Source organism: Protobothrops mucrosquamatus, unplaced genomic scaffold (assembly GCF_001527695.2).
Source record: "Protobothrops mucrosquamatus isolate PMUCROS unplaced genomic scaffold, P.Mucros_1.0 scaffold1049, whole genome shotgun sequence".
Classification (NCBI taxonomy): Eukaryota; Metazoa; Chordata; class Lepidosauria; order Squamata; family Viperidae; genus Protobothrops; species Protobothrops mucrosquamatus.
In genome coordinates, this window is record NW_015387281.1 from 481805 (window position 1) to 501718 (window position 19914).

The following is a 19914-nucleotide window of genomic DNA, read 5'->3' on the forward strand; positions in this document are numbered from 1 at the left end:
CACCAGGGACCTTTGTAGGCTTAGTTAAGATGGGCCACCCTTAAGGTCTTAAGGATCCAGAAGGTTTTCAACAGATAGTTAAGGGTTTTCCCATTAATCTTGTAGGCAGTTCTCTGATTGAAGACTGTGAATGTAAGGGGCTGGAATGCTTGACAAGATTGCCCTCAAGTAATCAGAACTGGTGCTCTCTGGTTTACCAGGTCTGGGGAGAAATCATGCCAAGGAAGTGAACTTGACTGAGCACAATAAGAGCTAAACCTGTCCTGTGCAGCTCAGAGCATGGAAGCACTCTTACTTCATCTTTATTGCAGTAGGTTATCCAGTGGACTAAGGTTACCTAGGGAGAGAGCGACAGGAATATCATCTGCTTGGCCAATATGGCTTAATTTCAAAAAACTGCAAAAATGGATTTTTTTTTAATAGGTGTTCCACAATGAGTGAAAGCTGAAATTGCACAATTGGTGAGCACAATTAGATGGTTGGAAAGATAGTTGTAGCAAGTTTCCCTTTTTATTGTATGTTATGTTTTTTCATTCATGCAAATGTGAACTGCTAGTGTTTAGAATAATGTATAAGTAACAAATAAATAATAGAGCAATAATAAGAACATGGGAAAATCCATTCAAAATCAGACTACCTAGTCCAGCATTCAGTTCTGCAATAGCCCATTGCAGGCAAAGACCATCCCAGGGCAGACTTTATGAAGAAATTCCTCAGCTAATTTATAGACAACCAACCCTGACAAATGGTTGATGTGGAAACTAACAAAAGCAACAGAACTGGAGAGAAGAAACAAGTAGCAAGGTTCAACCGAATAAACATTTATCTTGTGCAAAATAATAGCAATAGCACTTAAGACTTATATCCCGCTCCATAGGATTTTAGAGCACTCCCTGAGCGGTTTACAAATGTCAGCATATTGCCCTCAACAAGTTACCATAGTGCCTTCCTACCTTTCGACTCTAGTTTGAGGACCGTCACCCGTCTCAATCCGACCTTATGACGTAAGATTGGTGACATGGTGGTCCCGAGGATTTATGTATATTTGATTTATAAACAACAATTTAACCTAATTCGTAAATAAGTAGTTCCAAAATACGTTTCTTGTAGTGTAGTCTACCACGAGACTCAGTTAATTCAGAGTTAGGGACAACTTGAATGGCTCTTAGTCTTCATGCTCCAATCACAAGGTACTACATTGCTCTCTTTTCTTTCCCAGAGCAACTTTGATTCCTCTTGTATATACTACTCATCTTCATATATATTTGCAGATTTTGCAAGAATATACTGTGCAAGAGAAAACTAGAAGTTTATACCTGGGTAAAAGTGCCGATGTTTCAGCTTGTTTTCTACTTCCTTCCCTTTCCTTAGTTCCTAAACATTGTCTGACTCAACAACAAGAGCAGCACACAGACTTGATGTTTCCAGGCTGTCTTCAGAGGTTCAGATATTTCTTCCTTGAAATCTAATTTTTATTTAATCATGCCAGATATACAAATACATTGTGATACTACTGCCATTCCATAATTACTTCATTTTGTACACAAATATGACTGACTCATTATGTTTGGCAATACTATGAGTCATACAAATTTTTCCACTGCAGAATTCTTCTTCAACATGAATTGCTCAGTAATATTAGGAGCATTGATGGCTAGCATTGACAAAAGCAAGACATTCTGTGGACACTTGCACTACAGTACAAATAGGAACATTATTTTTTCTTACTGATGATTTGTTTGTTGTATTATTATCAGACCGCACTGCCAAGCAATCTTTGCATCCAAAAATAGACAAATTATCTTAATTATATTTTGCATGCATTTTATGAAGGTTGACTCCAATCAGGACTTATTATTTCATTCTGTATTTGTATTTAGGAAACAACTTTTGAATTTCCTTAGTCTTTTTTTTAATATCTGATGCTTTGGTTGAGGAAAAGACAAGAGAAACCAAATTATAATTCCTAAGAGATAATCATCATGCAAGTTAGAGAGTAAGAAGACTTGAGCAGCCAAAGAGGCTGTTATACAAGACAAATGAAAGTTTCCAATAAGCTGCAGACCAGTACTGTGACATGAACAATCCTTATTCATAAACATAGCTCTTTTGTAAAATAAGACAACCACTGCTGTCACAATTACAAGGGAAGCCCAGCCAAACTCATGAACTGCTTTTATTTTTCCCAACAATTAAAATGAGAGAGTATAAGTAAGCTTGGTTTTGTGCTGCTAGATGCTGGTAAATCTTTTATGAACACTAAACTTATTTTGCTCCTGTTGCTAAAATTAAAATGTATTGCCCTGCAAGCTCAGGCTGCATTAGCAAATTCCCAATGCCAGGACTGGTTCATTCAATCTTCTGATTTTAATGAATGCCCACAGATGTATTTTCCTACCATTGATCTAAATGCCTAAATGCCTAAAAAAGAAATAATATGAAGTAGCTACAATATCTCCAGGTTTCAGGCTCTGGAGATGGAAGACTGCCCTACGGAATAGAAGCAGAGCTATTCAATGGCTACTTTGCCTCAATGTCAGGGATGTGTTCCAGCAAGCAACTGTGAAGAACAGACTAAAATGGCAGTATTGCAGCTTGATTAGAAACCCAGAGCCAGATAGATCACATCTAAGGTACTTAAGGAGTCAGATGATAGTCTGGCCAAAGCATTATAAATTATATTTGAAAAATCCTTAAGGAGGGATCAAATGTCAGAACAACTATTGCTCCTTTCTTCAAAAAGGGGGAAAAAGGAGAATCCAGGAACTACAGATCCCTGTATCTGCCATCAATATTTGCACAAACTCAAGAAAAGATCATAAACCCCAAGTACCGGTACTTTGAAAGTACTGCAGTAATCACCAGTTGTCAGTGCATATTTGCCAAAAACAAAAAGAACTAATTTGATCATATTTTCTTTTAAACTGGATAGCCTGTTGAGTAAAATGTGGGAGAGTTGTAGATAAATACATCTAGATTTCAACAAAACATCCAACCAAATGCCACATAACATTCTGAGAAGTTAGCGAAGTAAAAGCTGAGTGACATAAGCATAAGTGGAGGCATAGCTGTCTCAGAAATTGCAATCCAAGAACTGCTCATCAAGCTGGAGTGTCCTTAAGGATGAGAGTCCTTATAGACTGGAGCGAGGGATCAAGATGGGTACCATAAAACTCAGCCTGAGATCCTTTATAATACAATATTTCTGTTAATGACTTGGATCAAGAAGTGGCAGGAATGTTTACCCAATTTTCATATGGGAGAAAATTGGGTAAGACAGCAAGATGGCAGATATAACATTACAAAGTATCTTGACATGTTAAAGGAGTGGGCTGAATATAAACCAAATGAAAGATGCATGTGCAAAGTTCTTGTTTTGGAAAATAGAAACCAAGGATACAAATGTGTGATGGGATACCTAGCTTAACAATAGTATCTTTGAAAAAGGAATTAAAATACAAAAGAATTTTAAACTGGATATGAGTCAATCACATGATATGGGTGGGAAAATAGTAAATGCAATTTTAGTTATAACAACAGAAGCAGAGTTTCCAAATCAAGGGATCTATATAAAATATGCTTCTAGACTCTTCTTCATTTTTATTCAAATCTTGGGAAGTAATTGTTTGTTCTATTTTATTCTGCTTTGGTCAGATCTCACCTCAAGTATGCTACTGCAGTGGACACCTTAAGAAGGGGTCAAATAAATTGGAGAGGGTATAGAGAAGGGTAGAATGATCAAGAACATTGAAATTAAACGGAAAGAAGTCAGAGAAGAACCGCAGTGAAGAGGATATGAGGACAGCCTTCAAATACCTAAAGAATATCAATAGAAGATAATATGTGTGGCTCAGGGTTGAACTGTGGGATCCTCGGTGCTCTCTAAGCTTGGCTGTTTTCTTGCAGATGTTTCATCTACAAGGGAGTGGAGGTTGCTCTCATTTTATATACAAATGGCTTGCCCTGTGGGTGTTGGTGGGAGTAGTCTTGGTGGTCCCTTGATTGTTGTTTATTGTTAGTTTGTTTGTCTGAGCTGCTGGTTGCTTGACTGGAGGTATTTTTAACTTCTGGATTGTTGATCTAATGTTAATCTCGGTGTTAATCTCTGCTCATCTGGGTGTTGCTTGCTGGTGAGGTGTTTTGGTCTTTTTGTTCCTGCTAGATGGTATTCATAGATGCACTCTGTTAGTCTTCTGCCCGTTTGTCCTAAACAATGGCTGTTATAGTCCTCACACTGTATGTTGAAGATGACTCCTGTTTTTTTCTTCTGGGGCTGCTGGATCTTGGGGTTTAGGTGGGGTGTTTTGGATGGCCTTAGTAGGTTTGTGTGCCACGGTGATGCCATGTGGTTCTAATAGTCTGTTGGTCAGTGGTGGGATTCAAATATGTGAACAACCGGTTCTCTGTGTGGATGCCGCTTGTGGAAGTCCATTCTGGCCCTGGGCAACAAAAAATTAGCTACCAGTTCTGCCAAACTGGTGCGAACCGGCTGAATCCCACCACTGCTGTTGGTGGTTTCTGACATGTTTTTTATACATACAGTAAAGAATGTCATGCATAAGAATATATATCATTAAGAGTAGCTCAATGCTGGAACCAATTATCCAGAGAGCTAAGAGATTCAACTTCACTGCATATGTTTGACTAAGGCTAGACAGAAATCTGTTAAGCATGCTTTAATTTGAATTCTTGCACTGAGCAGGGCTTGGGCTTGATGGTCTAAATATCCCCTTTCAATTCTGATTCGTGCTTCTTATTGCTTTCTTTTTTTCAGTTATGATATATTGGTATATATGACACAGGAAGTCAGAATGTTACTTAATGAAAAGATTATATGCCACCCTCCCATATTGCTACAGTAAAATAAATTTATCACAATAATTAAAATGCAATCTCCATCTATCTATATACCACTACACAATTTATGGTTACTGCAAATTGTTTTATGGAAAGTCCTGTCTTGCTTGCTGATCAGTATTTAATATGAATTTATAAACACGTATGGATTAATTAGCATGCAGTAAACTGTGCCCCAGTGTGCTAAGGAGGTTCACTGCCTGTAATACATTGACTTTTACACAGACTGAGGCCAGGGGTGCTTGGGCAAAGCAGGGGCTGGTTAAACTGATGCCATTCTACATCAGCCACCATTAGGTCATTTGGAAGTCACAGAAACAGCAAAGAATGGAGCTGAGAGTCGTAATCAATCAAAACATATTAAAATATTAGGCAAACATGTCCTAATATAAATACCATGAAAGTTAAGTACTTTAATTAGTGTGATTTAAACCTAACTGTGCAAACCTGGACTGGAAGAAGAGAAAATTTGAGTTAAAAATAATTGGATAGCCTTCAATTCTCAAGGGATACATACTTTTTCATTTGTCTCCACTGTAAAAGGTTCAATCAATCAGTCAATTTCAACTTCTTGCGGGAAAAAAAAAGATCTTGCAAAGTTGGAATCGATTGATTGAACTTTTTAGTCCCCCCAGTCTGCCGTTACCACCGCAGCCATGCCCACCCAATGGACCACACCCACCCGGCACCCGATGATGCATAAGTGGGTTTTGGGTTGCAGTTTGGGCACTCGGTCTCTAAAAGGTTCGCCATCACTGCCTTATGTCTTAACCCATTAATGTTTATAGTTGCCTACTATAATTGATATTTTGGCAATTCCATTTTTTCTTTCTTTCAAGCATTAGTTCCAATTGTCAAGCCTTTTCATGGAATAATTAAAGAAAGGAAAGTAAGGCCCCAGCAGAATCAGTATGATTAACATCAACTATGTCACATTCATATTTGTGCCCCAGAAAGACCCGTTTCAGAGTCATTCCATTAAGAAACAGTGACAGAGCTAACATGATATTGTGTTATTACCAATGTCTCCTTCAGGGTGAGAGTCCCCCTGGAATTCTGGATAGTTGCTATGGAGAATCAGCATTGGATCCTTGTCTTCCTGGAGATAGGTTTGAGGATCCCCCCTGAGGCCTTGATAAGATACTTTCCTTGGCAAGGCGAGGCACAGTTCCTTCCAGAAATCTGATGAAATTGCCTAGAAGCAGGGGATAGAAAAAGAAATTGTCATAGGCTCACCCTCATATGTAGTCTTTTCAGTAATATATCACAATAACCTGACTTGAGAGTGTAGAAACAGTGTGTGGCTTCCAAAGGACTGAAGGAGGGAGATAAAAAGCCTGTTGCTGGGAATAGTTCTCTGAGTAATATCTACATTCAGCTTTGTTTCATCTCTGAGATGAAACATCCTGCAAAACCAGAGAAGACTGGTGTTAGCTGCCAAACTTACTTTTTCTTTTTAACTTACAATTTTAGTGCAATTGTATGTTCTGCATATGTCTGTATGCACTTTAAGCCAGTTTTTTCCCCCCTTCATCATTGTAAAGAAAAAGCAGAAGAATATGTGGATATATCAAGGGGAGTCTCAAAAACTGTAGGGAGATCAAGCAGACAACAGCTTTGCAAAAATTCCTTTCCCTATCCTGCTATTTCTGGGCCATCTGACTTTCTTGCCATGAATGCGATGACTTAGACCAGTGATGGTGAACCTTTTAGAGACCGAGTGCCCAAACTGCAACCCAAAACCCACTTATGTATCGTCGAGTGTCAGGTGGATGTGGCCCATTGGGCGAGCGTGGCCAATAGGGTGGGCGTGGCTGCAGTGGTAACGGCAGACTGGGTGGGACTAAAAAGTTCAATCAATCAATTCCAACTTTGCAAGATCTTTTTTTTCCCCGCGAGAAGTTGAAATTGACTGATTGAATCTTTTTTTTTTCTTTTGCACACGGCGGCGGAGGCCTAAAGCGAAAAGGTTTTATAAAACCCAGCTGAAGGCCTAGGACTGGGGTGACGGCGCGCGTGCCCACAGAGAGGGCTCTGAGTGCCGCCTCTGGCACCCGTGCCATAGGTTCGCCACCACTGACTTAGACAAATCCATCATTCAATTTTCTGCCAGCTATGTTCCTGCCAAATAATTCCAGTTCTACAAACCTAACAACTTTTTATGCAACAAGTGACTTCATGTGATCATGTAAGATTACTATATAGTATATTTGGGTAACATTGATTACAATTGTGGAGGAGGAAGTGAAATTGAAACACTGTGATGTGTATAATGCAAGTATCACTTCTCAGTCAACTGGCAGAACTAATAGATGTTCTTGCCAACTTTACTATATTTTCAGACACAAGGAGGCAGAAACCTTCCTGGAGGGTCTATGACAGTGGTGGCGAACCTATGGCACATGTGTCAGAGGCGGCACTTGAAGCCCTCTCTGTGGGCACGTGCGGTGTTGCCCCGGCCCCATCTCCCCCCATGGCCCCCTCACCAGCAGTCCCCCTGGAGGAGAGTCATCCCCAGGCGCGGCCTGCATGGAGCAGCACAGCCAAGTACATAGCCAGGCAACAGGGACAAGACTCCGCCCTCGCACCCCATAGCATGCAGATGATGCTGAAAGGTGTGGGAAGAAGGCATGGCTGCCATAGTGCTGCAGAGCTGCCTGGGCCATCTGCTGCGGCGGGCTATGGACATGGTGCGTGGCCCTGCAGGTGGGTGGGGCAGGGGGTGGGCGGGGGCAGAGCAGGGCGGGAGGTGGTTTTTGGGCACTCAATCTCTAAAAGGTTCGCCATCACTGGTCTATGACAATTTGCTGTGGCCAACGTGCCATGGCCAACTTGCCGGGGCCAACTCACCATGGCCAACTCACTGCAGGACAACTCACCATGGCCAACTCGCCACAGGACAACTCTTTGCTGGCCAAAAGTTACACTAATAGCAAAGAAATGGTGGAACAGAATCATTAAAGAAAAGGCGCAAAAGGAGGGACAGAATGAAATGTGATCAACAAAAATTAAAATATTTTTTTTATTTTAAATAATAGAATTGTCAAATTGTTCCGCAGTGAGTTGTCCCATGGCAAGTTGCCTGTGGCAAGTTGTCCTACAGCAAGTTGGCCATGGTGAGTTGGCTGCGGCAAGTTAGCCGTGGCGAGTTGTCCCATTCCCTCCCAGGATGTGGCCCTTCCTTTGTCTTTTTCATTATTTACTTTAGTCTCACCGATCAACTGCTGCACCTTCCTTGCAAAGAAGTTGGGGTGAGCTGAGACACAGAGAAAAATAGACAACATTATTTATAGCTGTCATTGGCTGAGGCAAAATGAAACTACATAAATAATGAACAGCCACCACTGTACAAACTTATAGGACAAATGTACACATACATACAAAGGAAACATGAATATATTGCAGTGTCTCAGGTTACGGAAAGCTTTTCCTGTATGAATAGCCCATATATTTCTAGAGTTCTCATTCTAAACAAGGCAGAGGTGGTGCCAGATTCTCCCTCTCCCCTGCTCTTTCCATCTCTTGTCCCTGTGCAGGGTATTAGGTTCCATTATGTCCAGCCAGGGGCCTTCATCTCCTACTCATCAATAATGTCTGCCTCTAGGAAAGGTAAGATGATCCCACCTGTTCAGGATATTTGGGGGGAAATATCCTTCAATCAGTGCCTGGTACTTTTAGGATGAAAAATCCCATTACTGATCTAGGAAATGCTCTTAGACTATCTAATGAAGGTTAAGAACACAACAGCCTTTTCTGGGCACGACAAAAATCTGGGAATAAACAATTGCAAAATACAACATTTATTCACTGAATATTAGCGGCACTTTTATATCTCAAAGATGTCACTGTTCTACATGATGGTTTATAGTATGGTTAGCCGCAAGGATTTCAGCTGTCTGATAATCTATGCTGAAGACATTCTTACGGAAGAACGTAAGCAATAATATTAACAGGCTGTGTAGCTTTGTGCACACACACATCCCACCAAAGCCTTGCTGTGCTGCCTCATCATGGGGAGTAGGGAATATTGTTCTTGAGAAGGATGAGTGAAAATGTTGGGAGTGTATATCAAGAGTACAGTGCATACTGTGTTCCTAGCAGTGTCATCCAAGGCATGAAGGTCATCCCAGCTGCCCAACTAAAGCAAGCAGGAACCTATATTGGACAGCAGCAATATAGGAAGATTGTGGAGGCAGAAGATCACTTTAGTGACAATGTTAAGGCATCATTTCATACTGTACAGGACATACAGGTAGTCCTCAGATTACAATGGCAACTGGAATTTAAATTTCCATTGCTAAGTGATGCGATCATAAAGCATGATGCCATGTGACCACAATGCTTAGCAATGGCAATCCAGCAATCTCATTTGCTGTCTAACCCCAGGAGCATGTGGTTTGTTAAGTGAGAGTAGACGGGAGTCCCAGGCAAGGCATGAGGGGGGGCATGGGTGCCATGAGAGCAGGCAATAGAGATGCAAGCAGGGCCGCAAGAGCATTTAGTGGACCAGTGTGGGCTGCAGGCTGGTGCTAATGAGTGTGGGCATGTGGAGGGGGTGCTGTAGACAGGAGCATGCTATGGAACGTAGGTGGGGGGGTGTCTCCTAAGATCCTTGGGATCTCATACTCCCTAGTTGTGCTTTTGGGGAGGAAAAAGTGGCCATATGATCGCGGGACACTGTAAGTGCGAGCTGGTTGCCAAGCACCCAAATTGTGATCACATGGCTGCAGGGATGCTGCAACAGTCAGAACTTTAAGGACTGTCATAAGTACCACTTCTTCATCACCTTCACAACTTTGAAGGGTTACTGAATGAGTAGTTGTAATCTAAGAACTACTTATAATAAACCACTCCTGGTTTTTTTCCCAAGAAAGCCACATGGGTAGAAAATATAAAATGATGGACAATATAGTGGTGGCTGATGGACCTCTCAGGTCAGATGGCACTCAATATGATACCAATGAAACACTGGAGTTCTTTTGGCGTAGTACTGATGTTACATGGTTATATTAAGTCTTAAATCTAATTGCTGATGTTGACACACAGGAAAAAAAAATCCAAAGCTGCAAAGGCAAAATTACAATGGGAACATGGAATGTAAGAAGCGTGAACAGGGGAAAACTCAACATAGTGAAAGATGAAAAAACTTCAAAATGACATCTTAGATATCAGAGGTTGCTGATTGGGATTAGACACCTTCAGTTAAAAAAAATAACACTGTTTATTAGAGGATAAAAAATGAAGGAATGATGAAAAAACATATAGATTTTAAGCCAGAATTATTTTTGTTAGGCATAATTGTAGGAAATTATGAGAAAGAGTGTATATATTTAATTTTACATATATTAACTGCAGCAAGAATTGTATTTGCTCAACATTGAAAAAATGAAGATTTACCAATGGAGGAAGTGTTAATTAAAAAAAATCTTAAGAGCGTGCAGAAATGGATAGACTGACATTGAAAATGAAAGAGAAAGAAGTTCAGTTTATTTTAGACATGGGATACCTTTTATTATTGGCTAGAAAAACGAGGTAGAGAGAAAGGAACTTAATATGTATTAGTAAATTAAATGTTGGAACCCAGACAATATGTTGCTGATAAAATATTAAGCACTTGTGATTATAAAAATAAAAATATGTATTATAAAAATGAAATGGCATTGCTTTTATAATTAGGAAGGGTATAGCACAAACAGTACATGGCTACAAGGCAATCACTGACCAAATAATACCGATATGGTTTCATGGACACCCCTTTAATATAACAATCATCCAAATTGATGCTCCAACCACTGATACAGAAAACAAGGAGTTTTACATCAAGTTCAATTTAAAATTGTCAGAACATGCAAGCAAACTTGTCATTAGAGACTGGAATACCAAAGTTGGAAACATTAAAAAGAAAAAATGCAGTTGGAATGTATAGCTTAGGAAATTAAAATGAAGCAGGAGTCCGACTTATCAATGTCAGTGATGCCAAGGAATTCTTCATAGCTAACACTGCCTTCAAATAACCCAAATGATGCCTACATAAATGGACATCTCCATCAGATGTGCATAAAATCAAATTGACTAACTTATTACTGAAATAAGATGGAAGAGCTAAATTATAGCATCAAAGATACGGCCATATGGCTGTGGAACAGATCACAAACCAGTCATGTGCAAGTTCCAAGTTAAGCTAAAGAAGAAGAAAGCCAGCCAGTTTTCACAATATGTTCTTGAACATGTACCAACCATTTTCAAGGAGAACATCAGAAATCGCTTTGAAATCCTGAGCCCCATTGATAGAGAACCAGAAGAACTATGGAAAGAACTCAAAGAGGTTGTTAAGGATGAGTGTGAAAAGAGACTGCCAAAGATGAAACAGAAGAAAGCAAACTGGATGCCAGAACAAACCAGGAAAATGCCAAGAAGAGAATAGAAGCCAAAGCCAAGAAAGACAAAAAAAATCTCAGAAAGGAACATAACAGTTTCAGAGAGATTTTAGAAGAGACGAGAAACAGCATTACACCATAATAAGTAGAACCACCAGTCTTACAACGGACAATGAAGATATTGAAGTGGTAGATAGCTACTGCTTTTCAGAATCAATCCTCAACAGTAAGGGAACAATCTTTCAAGAAATACACTGCAGACAAGCACTTTGTAAAGTAGCCATGAAGGCCTTGGGAAAGATACTCAAATGCTGCAATGTGTCCATAATACTTAACAAAGATCAGAATTGTGCAAACTGTGGCATGCCCTGGGACCCTCTACGGAAACAAAAATTGGGTTTGAAGAAGCAGGATAGGAAGAATATTGATGGTTTGAACTTTCACTGGAGAAGATACTTGAGGGTACTGTAGACAACCAAGAAAACAAATACATGGATCACAGAGGAAAATCAACCCATAATTCTCATTCAAAGCACAAATGAGCAGGCTCTTTTCAAAGCACAAAAAGACCCAACTCTTTGGAGAAGGCTTTCATGCTGGGAAAGGTGGAAGGAAAAAGAAAATGAAAAGATGAAGGGACTCAGTTACAGAAGTGATGTGAGCACTGTTAGAAGACCTGAAAAAACCTGGTTAGGGAGAGATCATCATGGAGAAAATCCATCTATATACTTTGCTAAGAGTTAAAAACAACCTGATAGCATGTAATATGTCAACAAGCTTGTATAGGAACAGGAAAAAGAGTATTATACTGAATTCACTGACTTAAAAAATTCAGACAGCTTTTTCTTGGTGATTATAATAGAAAAATAGCAATCCTTTTGATTAGGGGCAAATTTGTTAAGAAGTTGGGATAAGAGGGCAGCAATGCATAATTATGACAGAAAGTAAAATATAACTAGGTATTAAACATAAGAAAATATGTTTCTCATTTACTGATATTTCTAAATTGAATAGGAGCAGTGCATTAATCTTTCATTCTGATTCTCCTTGTGTGAACAAAAGAAGTAGACTGTCTCTCTGATCTTAATCAGAGTGGGGCTCCGGATTTGGCTATTTTTTCCCTTATCCCAAGAGTAAAGCAATTATGCTGAGAGTATGCAATTTGAGTATATCACTCTCAATAAAATTAACAAATAGTAATTGATGTTGGTATTAGAAAGGTTCTTTTAGAATGTATTTCAGTTGATTAAAATAGTTGGTCTGATTCAAAGTCCACAAAAGCTGCCTCAATTTATTTTTTTTAAAAAGAATTAAGTGAGCAAGTACAAAACTGGTCTCTAATTTTGAACCATGGGCTCATTCTCCGGCAGTTTCATCACACAATAGGACCCATTCCTCATAAGTAAGTGAGAAGTATTTCACTTGTATTTTTAAAAAATATCTCTTACACTGATTGGTGTATAATTTATTAGTCCCCTTTTTTGAAAACTGGGATCAGTGTTCTCAGAACTTATCTTGACAGAACGTAACCCTTTATATTTATTGAACGGAATGATTTAACCATGATAGAAAACCTTCCATCAAATACACTTTAAAATCTCTCTTGAGATAATTTCATCTTGTGCTGCCTTATTTTGAGAAGAGATGTTAAACGAGAGCTTTACTTTCAGTATTGGGGGGGAACCCAAATCAGGAGCCCCAGCCATTAAGATCAGAGTGATAGCCTGCTTCCCTTATTCATATAAGGAGAGCCAGAATGAAAGATTACTAAAAAGCAGAGACATCACTCTGCCAACAAAAGTACGTATAGTCAAGGCCATGGTTTTCCCAGTTGCAATGTATGGCTGTGAAAGTTGGACCATAAGAAAGGCTGAGCGCCAAAGAATTGAGGCCTTTGAACTATGGTGCTGGAGAAGACTCCTGCGAGTCCCCTGGACTGCAAGGCGATCAAACCGGTCAGTCCTAGAGGAGATCAACCCTTACTGCTCTTTAGAAGGCCAGATCCCGAAGTTGAAACTCAAGTACTTTGGCCACCTAATGAGAAGGAAGGACTCACTGGAGAAGAGCCTAATGCTGGGAAAGATTGAGGGCAATAGAAGAAGGGGATGACAAAGAATGAGGTGGCTGGATGGAGTCACTGAAGCAGTAGGTGCGAGCTTAAATGGACTCCAGAAGATGGTAGAGGACAGGAAGGCCTGGAGGAACGTTGTCCATGGGGTCGCGATGGGTCGGACATGACTTCGCAACAACAATAACAAGAATGAAAGATTAACATGCTGCTCCTATGCGATTTAGAAATATCACTAAATGGGAAATTTATTCAAGTTTATATAGGTTTCATGCACTGATTGCAAACTGCAGAGCCCTCCCATGTCGGATTTGGATGGAATTTTTCAGGTAGCAGCAGTGTTTTTGAAACAAGATTTTGTTGTTGTTAGTGGTTACTATTGCAGGGGAGGCAGATAATTTCTACAGTCGTGGTTTTAATTTCCCTCATAGCTTTTATTTACCTATTTAGGATTCTTTATAGTGTATATTAAATCATGCTGGTCTTCTAATTGGTGATAAACCTCAAAAGAGGAGCCTTTGATTTTAGTCACTCTACAATTTATCGGGATCTGAATATGTTAAGCCTCAACAATGGCAAAAGCATTATTGTTCTCTTACATATTGAAGTATTATCTCCATATACTGGTGAACTGAAAGATCTACCATTTTGTCATTAATGGGAACGTGTGTGTGTGTAAAATTTTTAAGACGAATTTAGCAGCATTTATCACAGAATTATCTGTGTAAACATAGCTCAACCATCAGGAAATGATTCCTTGTTACTGATATTCATGGCTAATATGTGCTCACTGAATAGAAGCAACAAGGATTATGTGACTGAAAATGTCATTTTCCCTAGGAACATCACTTATTTTGGTATACATTTAAAAAGCACAATGGGCAGTAGCAAGCAAATATAGTACAGATCACCTTTCCTGCTAGTTCACATGACTCAAAACTAAAAACAAATTAACGTCAGAGTAAGAATTGAGATCCTCACAATTGTGCAAAATTACACAAAGATCATCTCGTGATGATTTCCAGATTCTGGCCAGTCCTCTACGTCCCTATGGCTGACAGGCTTCTATGTTTCAATCAGCCACCATGATTTTGGAAAACGCTGACAGAAAATAGAAACAATCACTCTCCATGACTGTGAAAGCATTCTGGAAGACTGAGTGAGTGAGGCAAAGAAGACAAAAACTCTTCAAAAAGACCTTGTTCTAATGTTCACACAGGGAAAAAAAACCCAGAATGAAACAATGTCCTCTCCAGATTTTAAATGCACCTCTATTCTTATGCATAAAAGAGAAAGCCAGCCTCTCCGGAAACTGCATACTAAGAATGAAAGAAGATGCCCTTTTCCTAGGAATGTAACATTAAATAAATAAATAAAAGGACAGGCAGTCTTTGACTTACAAGCATTCATTTAGGGACCATTCGAACTTACAGCAGCCCTGAAAAAAGGGACTTACATGCATCTTTCATGCTTACAACCATTGCAACCTCCCCAGGGTCTCATGATCAAAATTAGGATGCTTGGCAACTGGTTCATATTTATGAGGGTTGCAATGTCCTGAGGACATGTAATCGCCTTCTGCGACCTTCTGACAAGCAAACTCAAAGGGAAAGCCAGATTCACTTAACAACTGTGTTACTAATTTAACAACCGCAGCGATCCACTTGATGGCTGTGGCAAGAAATGGGGCAAAAACTCACTTAACTCTCTTACTTAGCAACAGAATGTTTGGGCTCAATTGTGGTCATAAGTGGAGGACTACCTGTATACAAATAAATGCTGTCAGACTTCTATCCAATCATGGAATAAAGCATTCTGTTCAATCCCTCCCCCCCCCCACACACACACACTTTGTAGAAAAATCCAAATGAAAGCATTCCTGGCAGGTAGCAGTCTAGCTTTCAACACGTCCACTGCAGGAGAACCAAACTTTCCATGGTTTCCCCCCCCCTTTTTTTGAGAATCTGGTCCTCTTTTTATTTCTTATATATGCTCTAAACCCCCCCCCTCCAGTGGTGGGATTCAAATATGAGAACAACCGGTTCTCTGTGTGGATGCCGCTTCCGGAAATCCACTCTGGGCCTGGGCAACAAAAAATTAGCTACCGGTTCTGCTGAAGTGGTGCGAACCGGCTGAATCCCACCACTGGCCCCTCCACTTATTGGAATTATTTGCGTTTGATCTTTTAATGTATTCATTTTTGAAGTCCTTCCTGAGCTCCTTTTCCCAATTAATTCCCGTTTGGCAAGAAAATAATTTCCTGAGCCTCTCAAACAGCAGCCCAGCCCATACAATTTAGTTCTGGCACAAATGAGGAAATACTACACAGAAAATTTAAATTAGACACTTTTTACTGAGCCAGGAGATATTTCATTCCTAGGGAGGAAAAAAAGACATCACATTTGCTGTTTTTCCCCCCTATGGAATAGCACCCAGATTAGCATAGATTAATTCCTAGGTTAACATCAGACCAGCAATACCCCAATTAAGAAACTGCCAAAGAAGCCAACAGTAAGCAGCCCAACCAAAGAATCTTTAAGACCACCCCCACCAATACTAACAGGGAAAGCCACTAGACTAGAATATAAATTGATAGCAAACTGCACTCCTTACTAGCACTGATGATGTTACCTAGTTGGGTAATGAAATGTCTGCAAGAAAACAAGCTCAGAAAGCACTACGGACCCCGATTTCAACCCTGAACTACAAATATTCTCCTTTATTAATAAGGATTGTTTCAAATACTCAAGTTGTACTAAGCTCATGTAAAATTATTTTCATATCTCAAGAAAAGTTTTCATTCTTCCTTCAATAACCCAATGAAAAAGACCCCATGTTATTATCCCTGTACCACTGATATGTAAACAGAAATAAGTCTTAATAATAATATATTGATATAATGCGTTTCCACATTCCTGCTTTGAGAATATTTGTGTTTTTTCATCTTCACTAATCCACATTTTTTATTTGCCTTTGAGCTATCTGTGCATTAAACATCTTGGGTGAAAAACCGTATGTATTATTAATTTTTATTTTTCCTGGTTTTGGTGCCTCACTATGGATTTTTGCTTTGTTTCTTTTAAAGACGAGGCATCATAACATTTTTTCTTATAATTTTCTGTAGCAGCACTTAAAACAACTTCATTCTATGTATGTATGTATGTAGACAGAGAGAGAGAGATGTGACTTGTCAGCCTCAACGATCTATTTTCTAGTCAACAAGCATTCAGGGTAATCACCTACTGAGCAAGGATCTCCACAAATCAAAGTTGAAAACTACAATTCCCAGCATCCACCACTGACTATGCTGGCAACTGAGACTATTATCTTGGGAAGTTACAGGTTCACCACTTCTGAAATAGTTCATTATGAAAAGTTACACAATGAAGAAATGTTTCTAATTTCTACTCCTACTCCTACTAATTTACTACTACATGAAGTCAAAATCTAGGCTTCAAAGAATAGTCAAAGCTTCTCAATATGCAATGCTATTAGGTAAATACTTAAAGGATTGCCTATGGTCATTCTCAGGAGAGAAGCTACCCTACACTTAGAATAGCATCTCAAATATTATCTTGCTATTTAAAAAACAAAAAGAGGTTGCAGCCTTTTCCTCCCAGTTTACCATGGAACCAGCATGCCACATCAACAAGGTCACATTGCTCTTGTGCTGCTTTAGCAAATTAATGGCTGGATGTGCTATGTCTTGATATTGGCTCTCAAAGACAATGAAGATTGGTTTCCGGGACAGTTCCAGCAGTCTCCAAAGACCTTCCCTAAAAAAAACAGGCAATGGCTTTACAGAATTACGAACAAAACTTGATTTTTAAAATTATTTATAGTGCTCACTCTGCAGGAGCACCTACATTTCTTTCATTCATCTAATATGTACCATATCCAAGTTTCATTAAGCTTAGAAATATGCCAGTTGCTTAAATATCAGAAGCTAATATGCAAAATACATATGTTAGTCTCCTAGGTATCATTTACAAAAACATAGGAGAGATTTTAGTGGCTGTGAATAAGGTGATCTAGGAACCTATTAAAAAAAGGGACTGCATGCAAATATCACATTTCCAGTGTCTTCAACTATAGCTTGGAAGATTGACAATCAGCTACATGCACATAATCGGTTGAACAGAATATTTATTGTTTTAGTTTTTCAAGTCAGAGTTTACCTTGACATTCAAACCAAATAGTGACCTGCAAAAAACTCATGAAACAGATATTGGAAACCCAGAATAAATAATTAGTTTGAAAACTTGGTTTGGAGGAATCATACAAGAAACAATTTATTAGTTTATGCATCACAGCAAAATGCAGTTTACAAGACAGTACAGCATTTTTTTAAAAAAACCAGACATAATGAGAGAAGGGAGGAAGTACACACACACACACAAATGTTAAAGAAAGGATTGTCTGTTTACCTGAAATTATTGCACCATTCCTGTTCTAAATAGGCATAAGAAAGAACCACAATAAGGCGTCGACATCGGCTAACATTCATAATCAGTTCTGCAGAAGGTTCTGGAAAAGAATATTTATTTATTTATTTATTTATTTATTTATTTATTTATTTGTTTGTTTGTTTGTTTGTTTGTTTGTTTGTTTATTTATTTATTTATTTATTTTCTGAGAAAGCCCAACCCCTTGGAGATTTTTTTTTTTAGTCATTCATCTTTACCTTATGCAGGAGAATATTATCATTAGCCTCCAAATCCAAATTAAGTCTCATAATTTGGAACTTAACAATGTTGGGATGGAAGATCTCTATCAGATCCCTATCAGAGAATCAGAGGAAATTTAAACTTGTTCATCCTGCTCAGTTTTTTAATAGCTCCTGATTCTTTTCACCATAGTATCCTTCAGTAGCATCTCTGTGAAATAAGGTATTCAGGGCATATTGTTAGACTGGCTCTTTTCCTATTTCAGGGCTATTCTTATTTTAGTCTGATGACAATTAAGCTGTAAAGTTCCACAGGAATTTATTCTGTTCCCAGTGACATCTAACATTTAGATGAAAACACCAGCAGAGACTTCATCAGTACATTGATAACAGCAGGCTGTATTTCTCCATATTTTCTGAATCAAGAGAATTTGTACAGCTTTTAGACCAATGCCTGAAAGCAGCGATTTTTTTTTCAAGAACAGGCAAATAAAGTGAAGCTGCATCCAGACAATGGTGGCGCACTGCAGAGAAGGCTTCTTGTTCCAAACGGGGGACATTTCTTCTTAAGGAGATGATGAGTTTAAGAATACTCCTGGAGCCAATAGTCCAGGATCAATGGAGATGCAGTTATTCCTCCGGAAGGAAAGTCTTCTTTTCTGCTCCATGGTTATCTCTTGGAGAGGGCCAGCCTGGCCACGGCTATTAATACACTAGCAATATCCATTACACCAGTGGTTCTCAACCTTTTTAATGCCGCGACCCCAACTGGTCATAAGTCGAGGACTAAACCGGTCGTAAGTCAAGGACTAAACCGGTCATAAGTCAAGGACTAAACCAGTCGTAAGTCGAGGACTACCCAACCAGTCATAAGTTGAGGACTTTCCCTGCCCAGGAGCGCCGCGCATGCGTGGTTTCGCCCCCTGCGCTGGCCGAGGCGTAGCTGGCAAGCAGCAGAGATGGAGCAGGCCGACCACCAGCTGGCCCAGCTCAAGGGAGGTAAGGCACCCGCCGGAAAAAGGAAAAAATGGCGGACAGCCTTGCTTGACGACCCCCCGTGAAATGGTCAATCGACCCCAAATGGGGTCGCAACCCATAGGTTGAGAAATGCTGCATTACACATTACCCTGCTTGTTAAAATCTGATGACGCTCTGTTGTTATTGCTTTATTGCCAGGAGTTTGCTGTAAGGCGGCCAATTTGGTCTAGTAGTTAACATGGATTATTCAAATATAAAACACAAGGTCCTGAAAACAAAGACCACATTTCACTCCAGTATGTCAGCATTCAAAAAAAGCTACTCTGTTATGAACAGGAGGACAAACAAGCAAATTAACTATACATTTCTCTTGATTCACTCAAATCATTCCACAGGACCGAAGTGAATAAACCTAGGCCTTCACGAGGTACCTCTAAAAACTTGCTGCTGAAATTTAACAGCAAAATGTTTAAATTGGTGCAAATTATTTAACCCATATTCCATTTGAAGGAAAGATTAGAATGCTTCTGGGAGTCTTCCTGTTCCTACCTTTCTGTTCCAACTGAGGGGGGGAAAAAACTCAGTTAATTCCCTTTTGGTGACATCACAGTATCTTTGGATGTCCTCTTGCAATTCTCCATCAATTCAGGAAGCTAGGCTGTAGAGCCAACCTACCAAACACTGCCCTCTTCTTATGCCTGGTTCTTACCTGAGTTGGGCAGAATGTCCTTCTCGTCTAAAAAGAGCTTGTAACCATAGCGATTCTCCAGCTGTGGCTTCACTATGAAATTCACAAATTTTCTATCATCCACTGAATCAGCGTAAGATACATAGGCATCATAAATTTTTCCATCTGTAGAAAAAAGCATAGAGAAATGCAGTATGCTATACCAACAGATTAATTAATTATTTATTTAAATTATTTTATTTTTTAAAAAGTAAATAAATCCTCATCTAATTCCCCTGGT

General features: G+C 39.3%; 1 protein-coding gene across 1 annotated transcript in view; it reads right to left on the minus strand.

Moving 5' to 3' along the window:
- The window catches only part of SIGIRR (single Ig and TIR domain containing), a 32567-nt gene that overhangs the window by 2683 nt on the left and 9970 nt on the right, over positions 1-19914 (minus strand). The window contains 4 exon segments of the mRNA XM_029284878.1: positions 5878-6052; positions 16928-17078; positions 17730-17829; positions 19656-19799. Coding sequence (XP_029140711.1) covers positions 5878-6052; positions 16928-17078; positions 17730-17829; positions 19656-19799 — 570 coding nt within the window.